Here is a 17,621-nt window from a genome sequence, read left to right on the forward strand (position 1 = left end):
GTAGGATGCATATCGTATATAATTTTTTTTTAGAATTCTATGTTATAGTAAATATCGACTCCCGTAAAAACTTGTTCACCGTCAACGGATCATAATTACTGTTATTTAAAAATGAAAATCAAATTATCAGGAAAATAAAAAAGCATATTTATTCCCAGAATTACGCCGTGTATTTCATGAACTAATCATGAATAGTAAAAACAAAGAAAATAAGTGAAACTATTTACTTTACCAATATACGTGCACGTGATATGTTACCGTGGAAGATTATTCCAAGTTATTCCAAGGAAGATAATTATGCCGTATTATTGTACATCTGGCCAGATCGGGTATTATCCAATGCCAATAAAGGCAAAATATTTTTTTTTTAAATTCAGATTATAACAGCAAAATGAGAACTTAACCATACTGGAAATGAGTTGGTTGTTTTTATTTTTCTATTTCAGATGCTTAATAACAGTTCTGGTGCTTTGCATTAGACATCTATGTACACCTGCACACCAAAGTTAGGTTTATCAACTAGACGAAAAATGGCAGTGATAGTTGTAATCCTACATACAAACAGTAACAGGCCTCCTAGATGATGAGCTTCTTCTTCTCCTCTCTCTGGCTTCTTCCCATTGATTAAAAGTCAAGTGAGACTAGGAGTTATGAACTGAACTGTGGATTTTCAACATACTTAATTTTAAAAAATAATAGTAAAGAATTTTATTGCGATTCTCCAACTGGCGAAATATAAAACTGATAATTTATATGGTAATTAGCGAAATTGCTTCATGAAAACTCTTAATGAAATAACAGGAACATATTAGAGTCACTTGAAATTGGCAACAGTTGGACTAAAAATGTCAGTTAAATATATCAATTAAAAATTAGTTTTACCTGTTACTGAATGATGTTTCAGTATTATTTTTATTTTTTTATTAATTATATTTTTCATACATTTTTAGAATTTGCAAATTTGAGGTTTAACTTACGTTAAACCTTTAGACGAAATTCTAAAAGTTTAAATGTAATCTAAAATATATATTATATTTAAAAATAAATTCCAATATGAGAGCATTTTCTTTCGTAATTGACCGTGGATAAATTTGCAGCTTATTTAGATAAGATATAGTTAATTGAAATTGATGTCACCTTCTTTATTAATCAGGGCAAAGAAAAAGTTGACAACAATTCATAAATAATTTTCTAACGAGTAACATTTATAGCTACTTTTAACTAGTCTAATTCTGCAAGAATATTCGGTATGATTGGAATGCGAGTCACCAAACGAAAAAAATGCAGTACAAAATGACCATATTATGAATTTATTTTATTATAAAGTAAAGCAAAAATCTCTTTTACTGTTTTCCGCTAACTTCCCTGCGTACCGCTTAATTAGTGATAGCTCTGGGCCATCTGTCTCTGATTAGGTACCAGTGGAGATTGAACTGCCCACTCAGTCTCCAAAAAGTTAGATAGGGCTAAATGGCCTCGCCTACTCCCGTATACGGGAATTAAAAGGCGTTAGCTGATTTTTTTTTTTTTTTACTGTTTTCCGCTACACACAATGGCACTTTATATACTGGATAATTTATAAATATATATATATATATATATATAAGTCCACCCATTCAGCTCTGGTAATTATATTCCCACATTTTCATAATTTAAAAGTTTTGTCGTTGTTCAAATCATATTTCTAATTATAATTAGAAATATGATTTGAACAACGACAAAACTTTTAAATTATGAAAATGTGGGAATATAATTACCAGAGCTGAATGGGTGGACTTGACTTAACAGCACTCTCTCTAAAAGCTACAACAAAAAGCGACATAAGCTGAAATACATGTTACAACTTCAGCACTGTTCTGCAGATACAATATTTCTCAATTCCAGCCAAACTCCCAAACTAGCCATACACCTGCTGAGAGATAATTATTTAAGGCAGCATGTGATGGAGGGGACTAGGGGTGGGAGAGTGTTGGATCTGGTCATAAATCAGAAGAGCTATCCATAACCAAGGTGACAACACTGCCTCCAATTGAAAGTGACCATGCAGTCTTGACTTGGGAGATTGTAAAACATGAGGAATATTCTATCAAGAAGTTGATATTTGTGGAACTAACCCAAGACAATAAAAGACACCCGATGAAGAGAGGCAGACAAGTTCCATCATCTCGTGGTCCCCTAACACACTGTATTATTATCAAACAGTGCGGTCTACGGTTTATTTTCGTGAATTTACAGAACTAAAAACCTGAGTTTTCGAGAGAAAAACAAAACTTGCTTAGTTGTCGCGAGATCGATTAATTCGAAGAGTCAAAGAAGGGTTAGAAAGTTTCTTTAGTCGGCGACTATATGCGAACGCACAACGTCTTTCTTCGGACCTCCTGGCCTGAAGAAAGATGGCACTATAGATACATATTTGGATAATATCCCCCTCAAAAAAAAAAGAAACCAATAAACTCCTTATATTTCCTTATAGGAAAGAGGTAAGGCCATTTTAGCCCTATCTAGCCTTTGGAGAAGGAGGGGAAAATTCACTCTCGTCAATGGGAGATAGCTGGCACAAGACTATCGCTAATTTTATAATACCATTCTTAAAAAAAATCTGCTAATGACTTTTGTTCCCATATAGGGTGTAGGTGAGGCCGTTTTAGCCGTATCTAACTTTTGGAGACTAAGTGGGTAGTTCGATCTCCACTGGTAGCCAATCAGAGATAGATAACCCAAGGCTATCACTAATTAATTGGTACACAGTGAAGAAGACGGCTAGCAAGTGTCGCCATCTCGTGGTTCCTAACCCTAACAATATTTTTTTTATGTCAGAAAATAGTGTCCGTTCGACGGTCGATTTTCTTGAGTTTATGAGACGAAAAACCCGAGTATCCGGGAGAAAAAATCCGCTTGTCGTGTCAGACATCGACTAACTAGGGAACTGGTCGAGAAAATGCTTAGAAAATGTTCCTCTAGTCGGCGACTAGATTTGAACCAGTCTTTTGTTGTGCGGTCAAGCGCAGTAGGGTACAAACGGCACTTCTACTGAGCTACACAGGCTCTCAATATCAATAATACCATTGTTAAGAGTATTTAAAATATTTAAAATTATTTAAGTTATTAGTATAGGCCATTTTCAACAAGTTGCCAAGTTATTCAGTCTCTGGAATGGAAAAGTTTTTTTGTTTTTTTTTCTTCAGGAAACTCGGGTTTTTCGTCCCATAAACTCAAGAAAAGCGACCGTGGAACCCACACTATTTTCAAACATTAAAAATGTTGTATTAGGGTTAGGGACCACGGGAAGGCAGTACTTGTTAGCCGTTTCTTCGCCTGCCAATGAAATTAGTGATACCATGGGCCAGCTATCGCTGACTGGCTACCAGTGGAGATTGAACTCCCCCCCCTCAGTTTCCTAAAAGTTAGATAAGCTAAAACGGCCTGCCTTCTGCCCATATGCAAATAAAAGACTTTAGCTGATTTTTTAATGTTTTTATAGGCTTGTTTAGTTCTGTGGAAGTGAACATTTGTGTCCATAGTGCTAGGCTGCACGAAGAATGCCATTTTTGTGTTCAAATCTAGTCATCATCTTGAGAAACTGTTGAACTAGAGGAAATGTGAAGATTCGGGAATCGTATTCTGTGACTTTTATTTAGTTTCACGTGTAGAATTCGCCTATTATAGTGGTGTGGAATCATCATCATCGTCGTGTCCATAAAGTATACATATGCATATAAATATGTCAATAACAAGGATGTAGAATCACCCCAAAGCAGAGCCTTATCTCGTTGTATCTCTAGATATTTTGCCACAGGCTGCCAAGGAATGGGAGAGCTTAACATGACTATCTCGCTTTCGAGGTGTGCTAGCTTTTTCGTGAAGAGAACAGTCACGTTCCTATCTGCATTGATGTCTCTACACCATCTCCTTACTCGCAATTGTAGTTATTGTAGTTCCGGGATTGCAGCCTACACCTTTCAGTTACCATGGGGATCTGGTTAATATTGCAGTGTGTTCTGCATATAGAACCGTCGTTGCAGTGAATGTGCGGAATATCGGCCATGTATGGCGAAAAGTATAGGAGATGGGTGGGGAGCTTTAGGTGAACTCCTGCTGCAATCCTGTATTCTGATGATCTGATTCCCTGTTACTTCATAGGGAACTTCCTATCTTTGAGGTAACTAATAAGTCAGGCATTCTATTTTTCGGCTTTTGATAGCTGAGGCTACTGCACTCGAGTAGTTTTTTCCTATAGCATGACTGGTCGCAATGGCTCCATTTGGCTCTTAGTCTCCAATTTTGTGGGGTTTTTGATACTTCGTTTTGTCATTGTCTCCTTGCACTTTTTTTTTGTTTTGAGGGCGCTTGACTTGCTAGAATCCGTCCTGGTCTTTGCTGGGTTCTTGTTCGGCATCGGTTTGCACAGCAGCCTGCTCCTGTCTTCCACTGGTCTGCTATCAAGAGGCCGATAAGGCACTGATCCGCCAGCATCATTTCTTATGCTGAATAATTCCTGTATGCCTATAATTACTGAGCATGTCCTCGGATAATGGATATGCAGTTCTAAATGATCCCATCTCGAATCACTCATCTAATTTTATAAATCTAAAACCTAGTTTATAAAGAACAAGAATAGTAAATTAAGTAAACCAAGATGACAAATACTTATATCATCACTATTCTCACAGAATCTCTTCTACGATCAAGTGATCACGATCTAAACTCAAACAAAAAAAACCCTCATAAACTTAGTCAATCTCTCTCTCTCTCTCTCTCTCTCTCTCTTGAAAAGCTCTGATTCATTTAAAGCTGGGCTCACAATCAGTGAAGGATAGAAACTGCCGGCCTCTTTTGTCTTTAATGTCCTCCATCTGCACCCTTTGATGAATATAAGATGTTAGAGAATTTATTTTACTTATTCTTATTTTATAATTAAACAACAACAATATGTAAATTTTATATAAGATTGTCTTATGTTCAGTAACTAGCGAGGATGCTTGCTTCTGTAATTCATTACACTGTAATGCACTGCTTCTGAACAGTCACAAGGAACGAAATTTGCGAATCGTTAGTAATTGAGTAGTGAGATAATCGCCACTACTTCAGACAATTTTCGTTGTTGAAAATTGTCTCAAGTAGTACAATATTGCGACAATATTCTTCAGAATTCAGTTTTCCTGGATTGAAACGCAAAACAAATAAAAACATCGAACATGTCATCCCCCTGTAACTTCTAAAGAGCGCGTCCCCTGGGTGGCTGATAGGGGAAACCCACCATATATATATATATTTTTTTTTTAATTAAAAGATTTAATGACTAAAACCGAGAATAATAGTAAGGCTTTATTGAAATAAAAGCACAACTAGTTTCGGCTTTTGACAGCCTTCTTCAGGTGTCTTCTAAGAATAAGAAACAGTAATAAAAACACTGAAGTTTAAAACTGTGAAGCACAGGGAAATTGCACTACATAATTGTACAAACTTTTACAACATTTTTTTATGTCAATTATGTAGTGCAATTTTCAGCCAGCCAACTCTTCTTATTTTATGTCCCTTGTTCTATTGGAGTACTTGAAGGACATAGGGTCTTTCATTTCTGGCCTATATCTATTGTCCCCTCTATAAACTTCTACTACAATTCTACTCTATTCTACTATAATCTACTCTTTCCCCCTCCAATATACCCTATTCCTCCTATGGGTTTAAATTTGGAAGAAGTCTAGTCCAGAAGCCTTAAGATAGCAGCCCTGCCACTGGACTATTCATCGCCAGGCTAGTCACTTGACATGGAGAATATTAATCTACTTTTCAGCCAACAGAGAAAAGTAATCGGAATGAATCTATGGAAAACGACCCAGGAATGAAAAAGGTAAAACGAAAATGGAAATGACAAATATAATACGTATAGCAAACTGGAACGTAAGAGAAATAGAATATAAAGAAATAGAATTAGACCAAATATTAAATGAAAGAAATTTTCAAATAGCAGTAATTACTAAAACAAAAAAAGAAATTAAAAGGAACCATGAGAAAATAAAATTTTAATGTAATGTATAGTGGAGTTGACAGAGACCAAAGAGCACAAGCAGATGTTATGATTTGGATTCATAATCTCTCAAATCAGATCAAAAACGCACTCGCATGAAAATCTCTGAACAGTGCTTGGAGCGTTTTAACAAGAATAAAACTGATTTCGTGCGTCGATTTATTACTATGGATGACAAATGGATTCACCATTACATGCCAGAATCCAAACAGCAGTCAAAACAGTGGACAAAAGTCGGTTGTTTGGTGCCAAAGAAGATAAAGTCAATTCCATCAGTACGAAAGATCATGACATCGGTGTTTTTGGATGCTAAAGGCATTTTGTTTAATAATTATCTTGAAAAGGATAAAACAATATCCAGGGAATATTATTCCGATCTTTTAACCAGACTAGAAGAAAAAATTCATGAGAAAAGACCTGGTTTGCAGAAGAAAAAATCATCTTTCATCGGGACAATGCATCCGCCCACAATGGTGTTTTGGCAATGAGAAAATTAAGGGATCTGCACTATGAATTGTTGGAACATCCACCCTTTTCCCCAGATTTGGCTCCATCCTGTGACTTCTGTCTCTTTACAAAACTAAAACTCTTCTCACTGGCCAGCGTTTTTTTTTTCGAATCAAGAGGTGATTGCAGCTGTAGAGCGGTATTTTGCAGATCTTACTGAGACCACTACAAGGACGGATAATGGCTCTGGAGCATCGCTGGAATTAATGTATTAATCTTAAGGGAGGTTATGTTGCAAAATAAAAATAATTTTGAAATTATAAATTCGTTTTTTTTCTTCGTTAGGCCGAGAACTTTTCAGACCACCCTCATATGAAGAAAGGATTAACCAATATTTAGATAAAATAAAACAAAATGAAGAAATAGAAATAGAATGGCTTAATATAAAAACGATACTAAATACAGCAGCAAATGAGAACTTAGGAAATACCAAAAATTTCAATAGAAGAAAAAAAAAACTGAAGATATGGGATTATATACTCAAAGATATAATCAAAATGAAAAAAGGAGCACATCATAAATCGTTAAGTAGTAAAAGATTAAAAGATGAAATAGAATATAAAAGAATAAGAGCCATAGCCAAAAGAGAAGTCAGGAAAAAAACATAGAGAATCATGGAACACATTTGTTTTTGATCTAGACATGATTTATATAAAATAAGACCCAATGTATATAAGATTTTGAAACATTTAAGTACAAATACTACAGAAAACATAAAATTAAACACTGAATTGAACACTGAATTAAACACTGAATTGAACACTGAATTAAACACTGAATTAAACACTGAATTTCTACATTTCTATACAGAATTGTGAACAGATAATTATTTTAAAAAAAGTTAACTGGCCACATTTAAAAAGGAAATAACTAAAGAAGAATTAGAAATCAGCTTGAAAGAAACAAGAAACGGAAAATCACCTGGAGAAGATAAGTTAGGTTCTCAATTATATAAATATTATTATTATTATATCACGCCTCCGGAGAGTCCAAAGACTCATCGAGGGAAGGCATCAACTGTACAACTCCACTACTCCACCAACCTTCTTCATCTAACACCAACGCCATCTACCTCCGACTACCACCACTAGTGCTTTCACAGATCACAAACATCCATGCCCACGGCCAGGGGCATGCCAAGGGTATTTACCACCCGGGTGCAAACTTTTATCGGTCGCCCTTAATACTGCATTGTATAATCCAAATTATATATTTCTTCTTCTTCCCCCATAGTCCTACATGAACCGTTGGATTATTCATGGCTGGTAGATGATACTCTTTGCTAGCATCCTCCAGTCGTCTTGGTCTCTTGTTCTTGATGTCAGTTGAGAAAGGGAGGAATTTGTCCATTTTTTGATGTTATCGGTCCATTTTAATCGAGGTCGGTCCCTAACCCTTGATCCCGGGACGATTCCTTCTAGTGTTTGCTTTGGAATGCTATTAGCCCTTTCCACATGTCCGAACCATTTCATCTGTCTTCTTCTGATGACTGTCAAAATATTTTCCCTTTCTCTGCCATCTATTGTATCAATCAGTTTTCGGACATTTTCATTGGTTTCGTGAGCAGTATAGGAAATTCTCAAAAGTCTTCTGTAAGTTTTCATTTCGAAAGACAGGAGAGTCTTTCGAAATGAAAACTTCCTTCAATAAAGTCCAGGCCTCACAACTATACAAGAGGACAGAATTCACCAAGGTGTCAATTAGTCTTAGTCTGGTTGAGATTGCTATTCTGTTATCTCCCCACAATGGTTTTAACTTCTGTAGGGCCACGGCTGCCTTAGCAATTCGGTATTTAACGTCGGTTTTTGAACGACCATCTTGACTCAACGTGCTTCCTAGATAAGTGAACTTCTTTACGTTCTCAATTTGCTTGTTGCCAATTTGTGTCTTTAAGAATTCAATGTCTGATTTTGAGATTATCATTGTTATTGTTTTTTGTAGGTTTATGTATAATCCATATTTTTTTAATGTTCCGAAAACACGGCTGGTTATCTCTTGTAATTCTTCTTCACTATCTGCCAAAGATCGATATCGTCAGCAAAAGGTAAGTTATTTATTCTTAGTCCGCCAACTACTATTCCAGTGTCATATTCATAAAGAGCTTCATCTATGACATATTCCAGAAAACAATTAAAAAGAAGAGGGGACAAGATGCATCCCTATCTTACCCCCCGTTCTGCCCGGAACGGTTCACTGCTGTAATTTTTAATTTCAATTCTCATATCAAATGAGGAATAAAGAGATTTAATAATCCTAATGATTTTGTTGTCAATACCATAATGTTCTAAAATTTTCCATAATGCCTCGTGCCATATTAAGTCAAAAGCTTTTTGAAGGTCTAAAAAGTTGTGACAGATTATTTTGTTATGTTCTATGTATTTTTCACCTAGTATGTGTATTGTAAAAATATGGTCAATTGTACTTCTGGACTTCTGGAAACCTGCTTGTTCATCTGATAGTCTGCTTTCTATTTTCTTTTCGATTCTTGACAATAGTATTTTTAACAGGATTTTGCTTGGATGACTAATAAAGCTTATTATTCTATAGTTGCTACATTTATTACTGTTTCCCTTTTTAGAAATAGATACAAGGACAGAAGTCCGCCAATCAAAAGGTCAAGTCTCTGTGTTCCATACGTCCCAGAATAAATTTAGCAAGGTGTCTATGATGATGTCACCTCCTTCGCGTATCAGTTCCACTGTGACACCATCACTTCCCGGTGATTTTCCTATTTTTGAGGCGCTAACTGCTGCAATAACTTCTTCTTTTAATATCGGGTAATCTCCTTCCTCCGAACCTCCTGGCACAATTCCATCCAAAATATCATCAGTCGGCTGAGGGTCTTTTTGAAAAAGTTTGGTTGTGTAACATTTCCATCTATCAACTATTTTCTGGTTATCCGTGATAGGAGTTCCATCTTCATCTTCTATGCTCCAATTACTTGCGGTAAAAGGTTTGGTTAACTTATTGATAATTTGAAAAGCACTTTTAGAATTATTTTTATTTAAGTCCTGTTCTATATTTTTGCATTCATCCAATATCCATAAGTTTCTAGTGTGTTTGATTTCTTTTTTTAATAACCTTAGTAATATTTTTATACTGTTCTCTATTATCACCACTATTAATATGAGATTTCAAATATCTTCTTTCGTCGCATAGGTCCAAAACATTTTTGGTTATCCATGGTTTATTTATTTTCCTTTTGTATCCAAGGATTTCTTCAGCTGTCTCAGTTATCTATTGTGAGAAGTATTTGGTTTTAGATTCGATATTATTATATTTCTTGAAGCTTGTGTCAAAAATTTGTTTTAATTTGTATTTATATAGTGTATTTATTTGGGGATCTTTTAATTTTTCTATATTATATCTTTTACGAGTTCATTTTGTAGGTAATCTTTCCATCATTTTCATATTCACAGTTGCGATGACCAAGTTGTGGTCGCTGCCAATGTCGGCTCCAGGAAATTATCTGGTTCTTGTGAGGTTGATGGAGTTTTTATTCATTATATATTAGTTATATATAAGTAATTTAAGTAATTATATATAAGTAATTTAATTATATATAAGTAATTATATATTAGCTACATGAAATGTTGCCCTATCAATGTTGCCGCCTGGGTGCAGGGCACCCCCTTACACCCTCGGGTTGGCGCGGCCCTGCCCACGGCGGGATTCGAACCTGCAGCCTTTTGGCTGGAGAGCGGATACGCTAACCACTCGGCTAAGCAGGAACAAATGACTCCTATTATTTTTAAATAAAATCTATTCAACTAGTAACCCCCCAATAAAATGAAAAAAAAAAAACAATTGTGATCCCTATCTTTAATAAAGGTAGTAGAGATGACCCTAAAATCTACGGAGGCATAAGTATACTAAATTCCTGTTACTGAATATATAGCAGAATTTTAAATAACAAAGTAATAAAATATTTCTGAAAACTTTATTTTAGAAGTACAGAATGGATTTAGTAAAGGATGATCATGTATTCACCTGGCCTTCTGTCTAAAATTAATAATGGAGGAGAGACGATAATACAATTTAGAAAAATATTATATTTATTGACTTTGAAAAAGCATTTGACAAAGTTAAAAGAAGCATTTTATTTAACATATTAAAAGAAAGACAATACTAAATTCTAAAAGCTATTATAGGTTGCCAGCAAAGGTTGCTCGATTGGTAGAGCCTCTGCTACTAATGGCTCGCAAAAACTTAAGCAAGTCTGAGCACGGTTAGTAGTTGGAAGGGGTGAATCGTTCGATGTTGTTGGCACACTCTCCCTCGATGAGTCTTTGGACTCTCTGGAGGTGTCACATAATAATAATAATAATAAGTATATATGAAAATAATCAAATACAAATAGCATTAGGATGTCGGACTCATTAAATCATGTCCGACATCCCAAGGAGTAAAACAGGGATGTCTCCTTTCAGCAACTCTTTTTAATATTTGTCTAAATGGAATAATAATAAAATCGAATAACAATTTTCATCAAGGTATTAAACTTTCTCCTACTGTGAACACTCTCCTTTTTTTGCCGATGCTCAAATAATAATTACAACTTCTAAAGGTATTTTAAATTTAAATGAGATAGCCAAGGATTATGGAATGATAATATCAGAATTAAAAAATAAAACGATGGTATTTAAAGTGCAAGATTCAGTAAGAACTAAAATTGTAATAGATAACAAGATTTTAGAAGTTAATTCATTTAATTACCTAGGATGTATGATTACATATGAAATTGAAAAAGATATAAAGCTAAAAATTGCAAAATATTTTAAAATAACAGGCGTAATGAACTCTATATTTAAACCAAACTTAGTACAAAAACAAAGCAGACCAAAAGTTCTGTATAAAATACATTAGCCCTACCAGCCCTGTTGTATGGAAGGGAAATCTGGATAATAAAACAAAAAGACAAACAAAGATTAACAACAGCTGAAATGAAGTTTATGAGAAAACCTGCAAAGTATACTCTATTTGATCACCAAAGAAACGAAGAAATTATGAAAGAATTAAACCTGGAATCATTAATAAAAAATTAAAAAATAGAAACACGAATGGATGGATCACGTTGAAAGAATGAAAACAGAAAGATTACCAAAACAAATTTTAAATTACAAACCATTAGGAAAAAGAAAACCATGACATCCTCTTAAGAGATTCAACGATGACTTCTAAGGCCGGAACAGAGCACTCTAAGCCTAAATCCTTGATAGGCATGATGATGACTATATCAGCAAACGATAGCTAAAGTAATAAACGCTAGTTTTTGAGGTGGGATTACTGTCGGTAGAGGGTACTGAGATCTCTAGTTTTAAATCCTTGATAGGCATGATGATGATGAATATGTTACTGGCAAAGTGTGAAATTAGGCATTGTATAGAATGCCGAAAGTGGGACGTCAAAGTATGAAACGCTTAGATTTTCATGCATTTACTAGACATTCTATAGAATGCCAAAAGGCAAATCGGCAATGTATAAAATACTCCCGGCAGTGATTTTTAATGTCTCAAGGCGAGTCATGTGACTTTCGACTCTCGCCTCAAACAGAGAGCCAGAGCACTTCCTAACCTAACCTAACCTGAAACGTTCATGCCGCCTGTGGACATGAGAGTAAGGACGATGGAAGTGAGAAAAGAGAAGGTGATGATGTTAATATTTTGTGTACTCTTTGCTTCAATATTGAGAATGTTGTCGAAGGTAAAATTCGATCTAAATTGAATCTGGAAATACAGGGCAAAAAAATTAAAATGGATTCCGACAAAAAATTTCCTCCTGAAAAAAATGGCGGTTGTTATGAGTATGACAGACGATGGTTTTTACCGACTTGGAACTGCTGAAGGAATTTTAAACCAACTCTATGCCAGATCACAATTCACTTATGTCCCAAGGACTTACTGAGAGTTGAAGACCTTCCTGACCACGAAATAGCTCTCCGGTCAGCCGCTTCCGCTCAGTCCACGGGTAGCAGCCAAGGGTTCGTGAGGTGTACTTGCAAGACCAAGTGCCGAAATTTAAAGTGCTTTTGTATGAAAAAGGCAGTTAAGTGCAATTGAAAATGTCATTCCAGTCTACCTTGTAGCAACAAGTAGTTCAGCACTGGTCTTTTTCTCTTTTTGTAGAAAAATCCGGTATCTTACATTTTGTACTTCTTACATTTTCACATGCATCTTTTCAATAAAAGCCTTTTTCATACTTTGCCGAAATAGTATTTGTCATTCTATATAATACTTAGGTATTCTATACAATGCCTAGGGAAAGTATGTAAAATATTAAAAGAAATATTAAAATAAATAACAGACATTTCATACTTTGCCTAAAACGTCACGCATTCTATACAATGTCTGCTTTTCACACTTTGCCGTAACAAATGTATCAGTAAATGATAGCTAAAGTAATAAACGCTAGTTTTTGAGGTGGGATTACTGTCGCTAGAGGGTACTGAGATCTCTTGTTGATGTCTTACGTTGAGTAAAAGTTTTTATTTACACTTCCATCGGCATGTTTTCTGGTATTATAAACGTTTGTAGAAAATGTCGAATTAAAAGTACTATTGCATATAGTGCTTTGTCGACGACAAGTTCATCTGCTCCTTCGCCAGAATCATTAGTAGAAGGTATGGTCTAGTTTGTATTTTTTTCGTAGGCTAGCTATTCTTTAGACCACTCAATGATTTCAATGTTCGTTGAATTTCTGTACAAATAAAATGTATATGTCATTTCTCGTTTGACCTGATTATAGTGACATTATTTTTCGAGATAAGTCAGCTTGTTTAGTGGTCGACAATTTTTTAATGCGATTATTGTAATAGTTGTACTACTGCCAATATTGACTGACCTATAACTTCACTGAGGGGTAGTCTTTCGGGTGACCTTAGTTGTTTTTGAAAGAAAAAACAACTGGTGTTAGTTGGAATTTATTTAGTCAGTCATCATTTATGAATAGAAAAATATACACAGAAATGTTTCTATAACAAAAACTCATGGTGATATAGTCTGTTAGGTAAAAGGGAGCCAAGTTGTTCTGTTTTGTGCCAAATGGTAAATGCCAGATGATTCATGAGCGTCATCTTCAAAAAGAGGTTCACTTATGTATTGTCAAAACTTTTCTTGGTCTTCCTCTTCTTCTGTGTCCATTAGTTGGCCCGTAGAGAGGAAGGGAAAAAGTTCGAACACCCAGTGTAGCAATTGCCAAGTTGGTGTTGCAACCATCTCAGTTGACTTTTTTTTTTTAATTGTTTTTATTAGGGCCTTTGCTGGCTTTCTTCAAGAATGATAGTATTAGGAATTGCAATGTATATCCTAGTATTGTATTGAAGGCATGTTGTCCAAAGCTATTGATGATATTAATTACTCATTGAGTAGTGATCTGGAAACATCAGTATGGCTTGATTGGTGGTTTTGTACAGATGAATCTTTGTATTTGTAGTGATTATATTAAATTTCCAGATGATAGTTAGAATTTTAAGAAATTGAAGAGCTCTCTGCTTTCTTTTCAATATGTCAGAGAGTATCAATTTAAAAACCAAGGCACTCGAAATCATTTACTTCAAGAATGTGGTCATTTAGCCTAATATTTCCTTCTGTTAAATTGCTTCTGTTCATTAGGACTTTACTGCTGTTTACTGGCACCCAATCAGTGCTGCAATTTTACATATGTCATCTAAGTGGTTTTGGGCAGTGTGAATTTTAGTTGGTCAGTACAATATCATCTGCAAAACAGACTGCTTATGTGAGTTTGTCCTGCCCACTCTTTGAGGATTATTCTCTATCCATTTCCTTTGAGTCCGAGTACATAATCAGATATAATAATAAGATATGGTGCCAAAGAGTTTTCCCAGAAGAACTCCTGTGGAAATAGGAAAACTCAGCCATCTCCCCATTAGCCATTACTCTTGCATGATAATTCTGATATGGTTCTGCTATTACTTTGATTATTTTCAAGAATATGCCATAATAACATTCTTTGTCTATTGATTGAATGTATAGCTTTTGAGAAATCTATGAAGTTTAAAATTATGGGAAGATTTTTATCACTTGATCCTTCTAGCAATCCTTCTAAGGCAGTAGATGTGTTCAGTAGTGCTTCTGTTTTTCAAGAAGCCTGCTTTATTTTTGAGTAGAAGAGCTGTATTTTTGAAGAGTTGTAAAACAGTTGTATTTTTGAGTAGAAGAGGTGTTACATATGGTTCAGTTTAGTTTAGAAGCATCCTGTTATAGATTTTTAGTGTGGTAGGAAGTAGTGAGATTCCTCTTCAATTTTCTGGATTATTTAGATTTGTTTGACTTTTTAAATAGGCCTTAATTAATAAGGCCTATTAAGGTATTAATAGGCTTTCTATCCATGGTGATGGAATGTTCACTGCCTCTAGAGTTGTATTACAGATATTTCAGTTTCCAACAGCTCTTTTCCTCCATATTTATTTGACTTGTCACACCATGTAATCCAGGTGCTTTTTCATTCTTTCAGGTTTTTTTTGTGCAATTTCATATTCTTGTATCATAAAATTTTTACACATAGTGCGAAGTTCTTTTTGGATTATATTTAACCAGTAAATAAACAATTCCCCTCCACCCTCTATTTAATAATAATAATAATATTTATGGTATTTATTTGTTACTGGTATTAAACATATGTTAATGACAGCTTTCATTGCACAAGTAGGCATGCCATTAACAAAAAACATATATAGCACATAACATGACCTATGCAGAAAGTAATTGCTGAGTGCCACTTGTCAGGTAGGATGGGGGGAAAAAAAAATAGAAAAGAAAGAAAATTAATTCCAAAATCATATAAATAAAAAATAACAATTCACCATTTTATACTGTCCAGCTGTGTATTTGGGTTTTCTCTTTGCCAGCTCTGAGTACTGGAGATAGAAGTATGGCTAAGCTACTGTTGACATTTTAATGATCTATGATAATACATTTAGTATTGTGATAATAGTGTATAGTAACAACAGATGCAGCCATGTGGCGAGATCTTCTCTATGGTGGCACTTGGTCTATAAGGTTACGGTATCAGCTTTGGTTACCTACATGCTAATGTGCAAAGCATTTTCATAGCAGAATGGCATATAGCTAAAAAGAATAATCATGCTGTACTGGTTATGAAGTCAGATGTTGTCTGTACTGGCTATTAGTACCACTTCTGTTACAGGTGTGTATTCATATTCAATCATGTGCATATCTCCATTCCAGAAACTAGCAAAAAGAAAAGTTGACTACATTGTTGATAGAATGCCTTTTAATGTTGTGTGTTGAATTTGTAGAATATATATATATATATATATGTGTGTGTGTATATATTTTTTTTTTGTCATTCTTTTTGCCTAATAATATGCTCTCAGTGACATTACTTCCATTGACAGTGAATCGCTAGACCATTGTAACTTTGGCCGAGTGGTTAGCGAATCACATGTGATTCACATGTGACAATTCTTGGTTAGACAATCACAAACATCTCACTGAGGGTATGGATGTTTGTGATTGTCTCTGATAATACTAGTGGTGGTGATGGGCAGTATGTGGCGTTGTAGATCAGAGCTGTTCCAAGCACTGCATGCAGCCTCCGGTACGCTTTTGTGCGGCTTGCCTGTGGGTTTTGATTTTCACAAGCGAAAGAATAAAATAGCAATTTGAATCAAATGCGTATTAGATATTTTAATTCTGTCACTAATTGATAATCTTGATGTTAGTATTTTATTTGGTGTTTTTACATCACTATATACCCATGTGTTTTTCAAATATTAGATGTCTCAAAGAAACGTTCTCACAGTGTTTTGTTCCAACACGCATGCTCCGGGCGCTCATGGAGAACGTGAGTATGCGATTAGTGTTCAATTAGCGTTGTTCGTTTGTTCAGCTTTCGAGGTTGTCACTGCTGCTCACCAAATTACTAGATACACATTGTGATGTGGCCCTTGGATAATTTTTTTTTAATGCAACCCTCGGATTACCTAAGGTTGGACAGCCCTGGTGTAGATGATGCAGTTCACTGTAATTGGTGGATTTGAGTGGTGGAGATGTAGAGTAGGTGAAATTCCCTCGATGAGTCTTTGGACTCCTTGGAGGTATCACGTAATAATAATAATTAGCAGTATATCATTGAACAAAAACCAGTAAGCAAAGTCAATTATACTGAGACACACTTAATCAGTCTAATTGCCCTTCATCAAACAGTATTTTTAAAGTTTTTTGATCATGCCTCGAACTCAGGAAGGAGTAATAGTCACTGTTGAGTTAATAATGGATTCATATAGTGTAAGCAGTTGGTTAGAATTGCCATCTAGAGCAGAAGAGTCCAGAAGAAATTTATAGCTATCCTATAAATTAGGATATCTATAAACTAGGTTATCTTTCTCCATGCATGAATAGCAGCAGCCTTACTCATTTGTATATCAGATTTCAGGAATAAAGACATGCACAATACTGTCATCTGCGCAGTGTTACAGTGATGTATAGAAAGGCAGAGAGCAGGTGAATAAACTTTAGCACATCTCATTATTTATGGGAGAAGTTGAAGAATAAAAACACCATTCACTTTACATACAATGACTGAAGAGAGTAGAAACCAGATACCCATTCAATTACAAAATATGGTGGAGTAGGCAATAGAGCAAAATTTTTCTCCAAGGACCTTTGTGCCAGATTTGATATCAGATACTTTGGAAATACTGTGGGCATCAACCTGGATATCTTTAAATTTTCTGTGGCATTCATCCAACAGGTTGATGATGCAGGTGCTAGAAGCTCTTTTGTGTATCAACTGTGGCAAAATCCATATTGGAGAAGTTCACTCTTAACTGATTTCTGCATTATATTGGAAGCGATTGACATGGGAGAAATAGTCATTAGTTGGATGATATAAATCCCTCCCCACCTCCTCATTTTTTAAGATGGATTTGAATATAGGCTAATTTTAGGCTCTGAAGAATATGCCTGTAAAAAGGAAAGTGTAAAAAAATGGATTTTATGTCTCACTGCTGGAAGATTAAGACACTGAATGCAAAGTATTGGGTATAGTAACATCATAACAGGTTTCTTTTGGTGATGTTTTGAAACAAGCTCGGGATGTGGAG

At 35.1% G+C, this 17,621-nt stretch overlaps 1 protein-coding gene across 1 annotated transcript in view; it reads left to right on the top strand.

Annotated features, from left to right (window-relative positions):
- Window positions 1-12,952: 12,952 nt before the first annotated feature.
- The window catches only part of mRpS35 (mitochondrial ribosomal protein S35), a 107,174-nt gene continuing 102,505 nt past the window's right edge, over window positions 12,953-17,621 (top strand). Inside the window, exon 1 of the mRNA XM_090399169.1 lies at window positions 12,953-13,154. Within this exon, the coding sequence (XP_090255295.1) occupies window positions 13,040-13,154 (115 nt within the window). The 5' untranslated portion in view covers window positions 12,953-13,039. The remainder of the gene's footprint in view (window positions 13,155-17,621) is intronic.

The sequence above is a fragment of the Typopeltis vanoorti genome, chromosome 10 (assembly GCF_054136105.1).
Source record: "Typopeltis vanoorti isolate ZY-2024b chromosome 10, IOZ_Tvanoo_1.0, whole genome shotgun sequence".
NCBI lineage: Eukaryota > Metazoa > Arthropoda > Arachnida > Uropygi > Thelyphonidae > Typopeltis > Typopeltis vanoorti.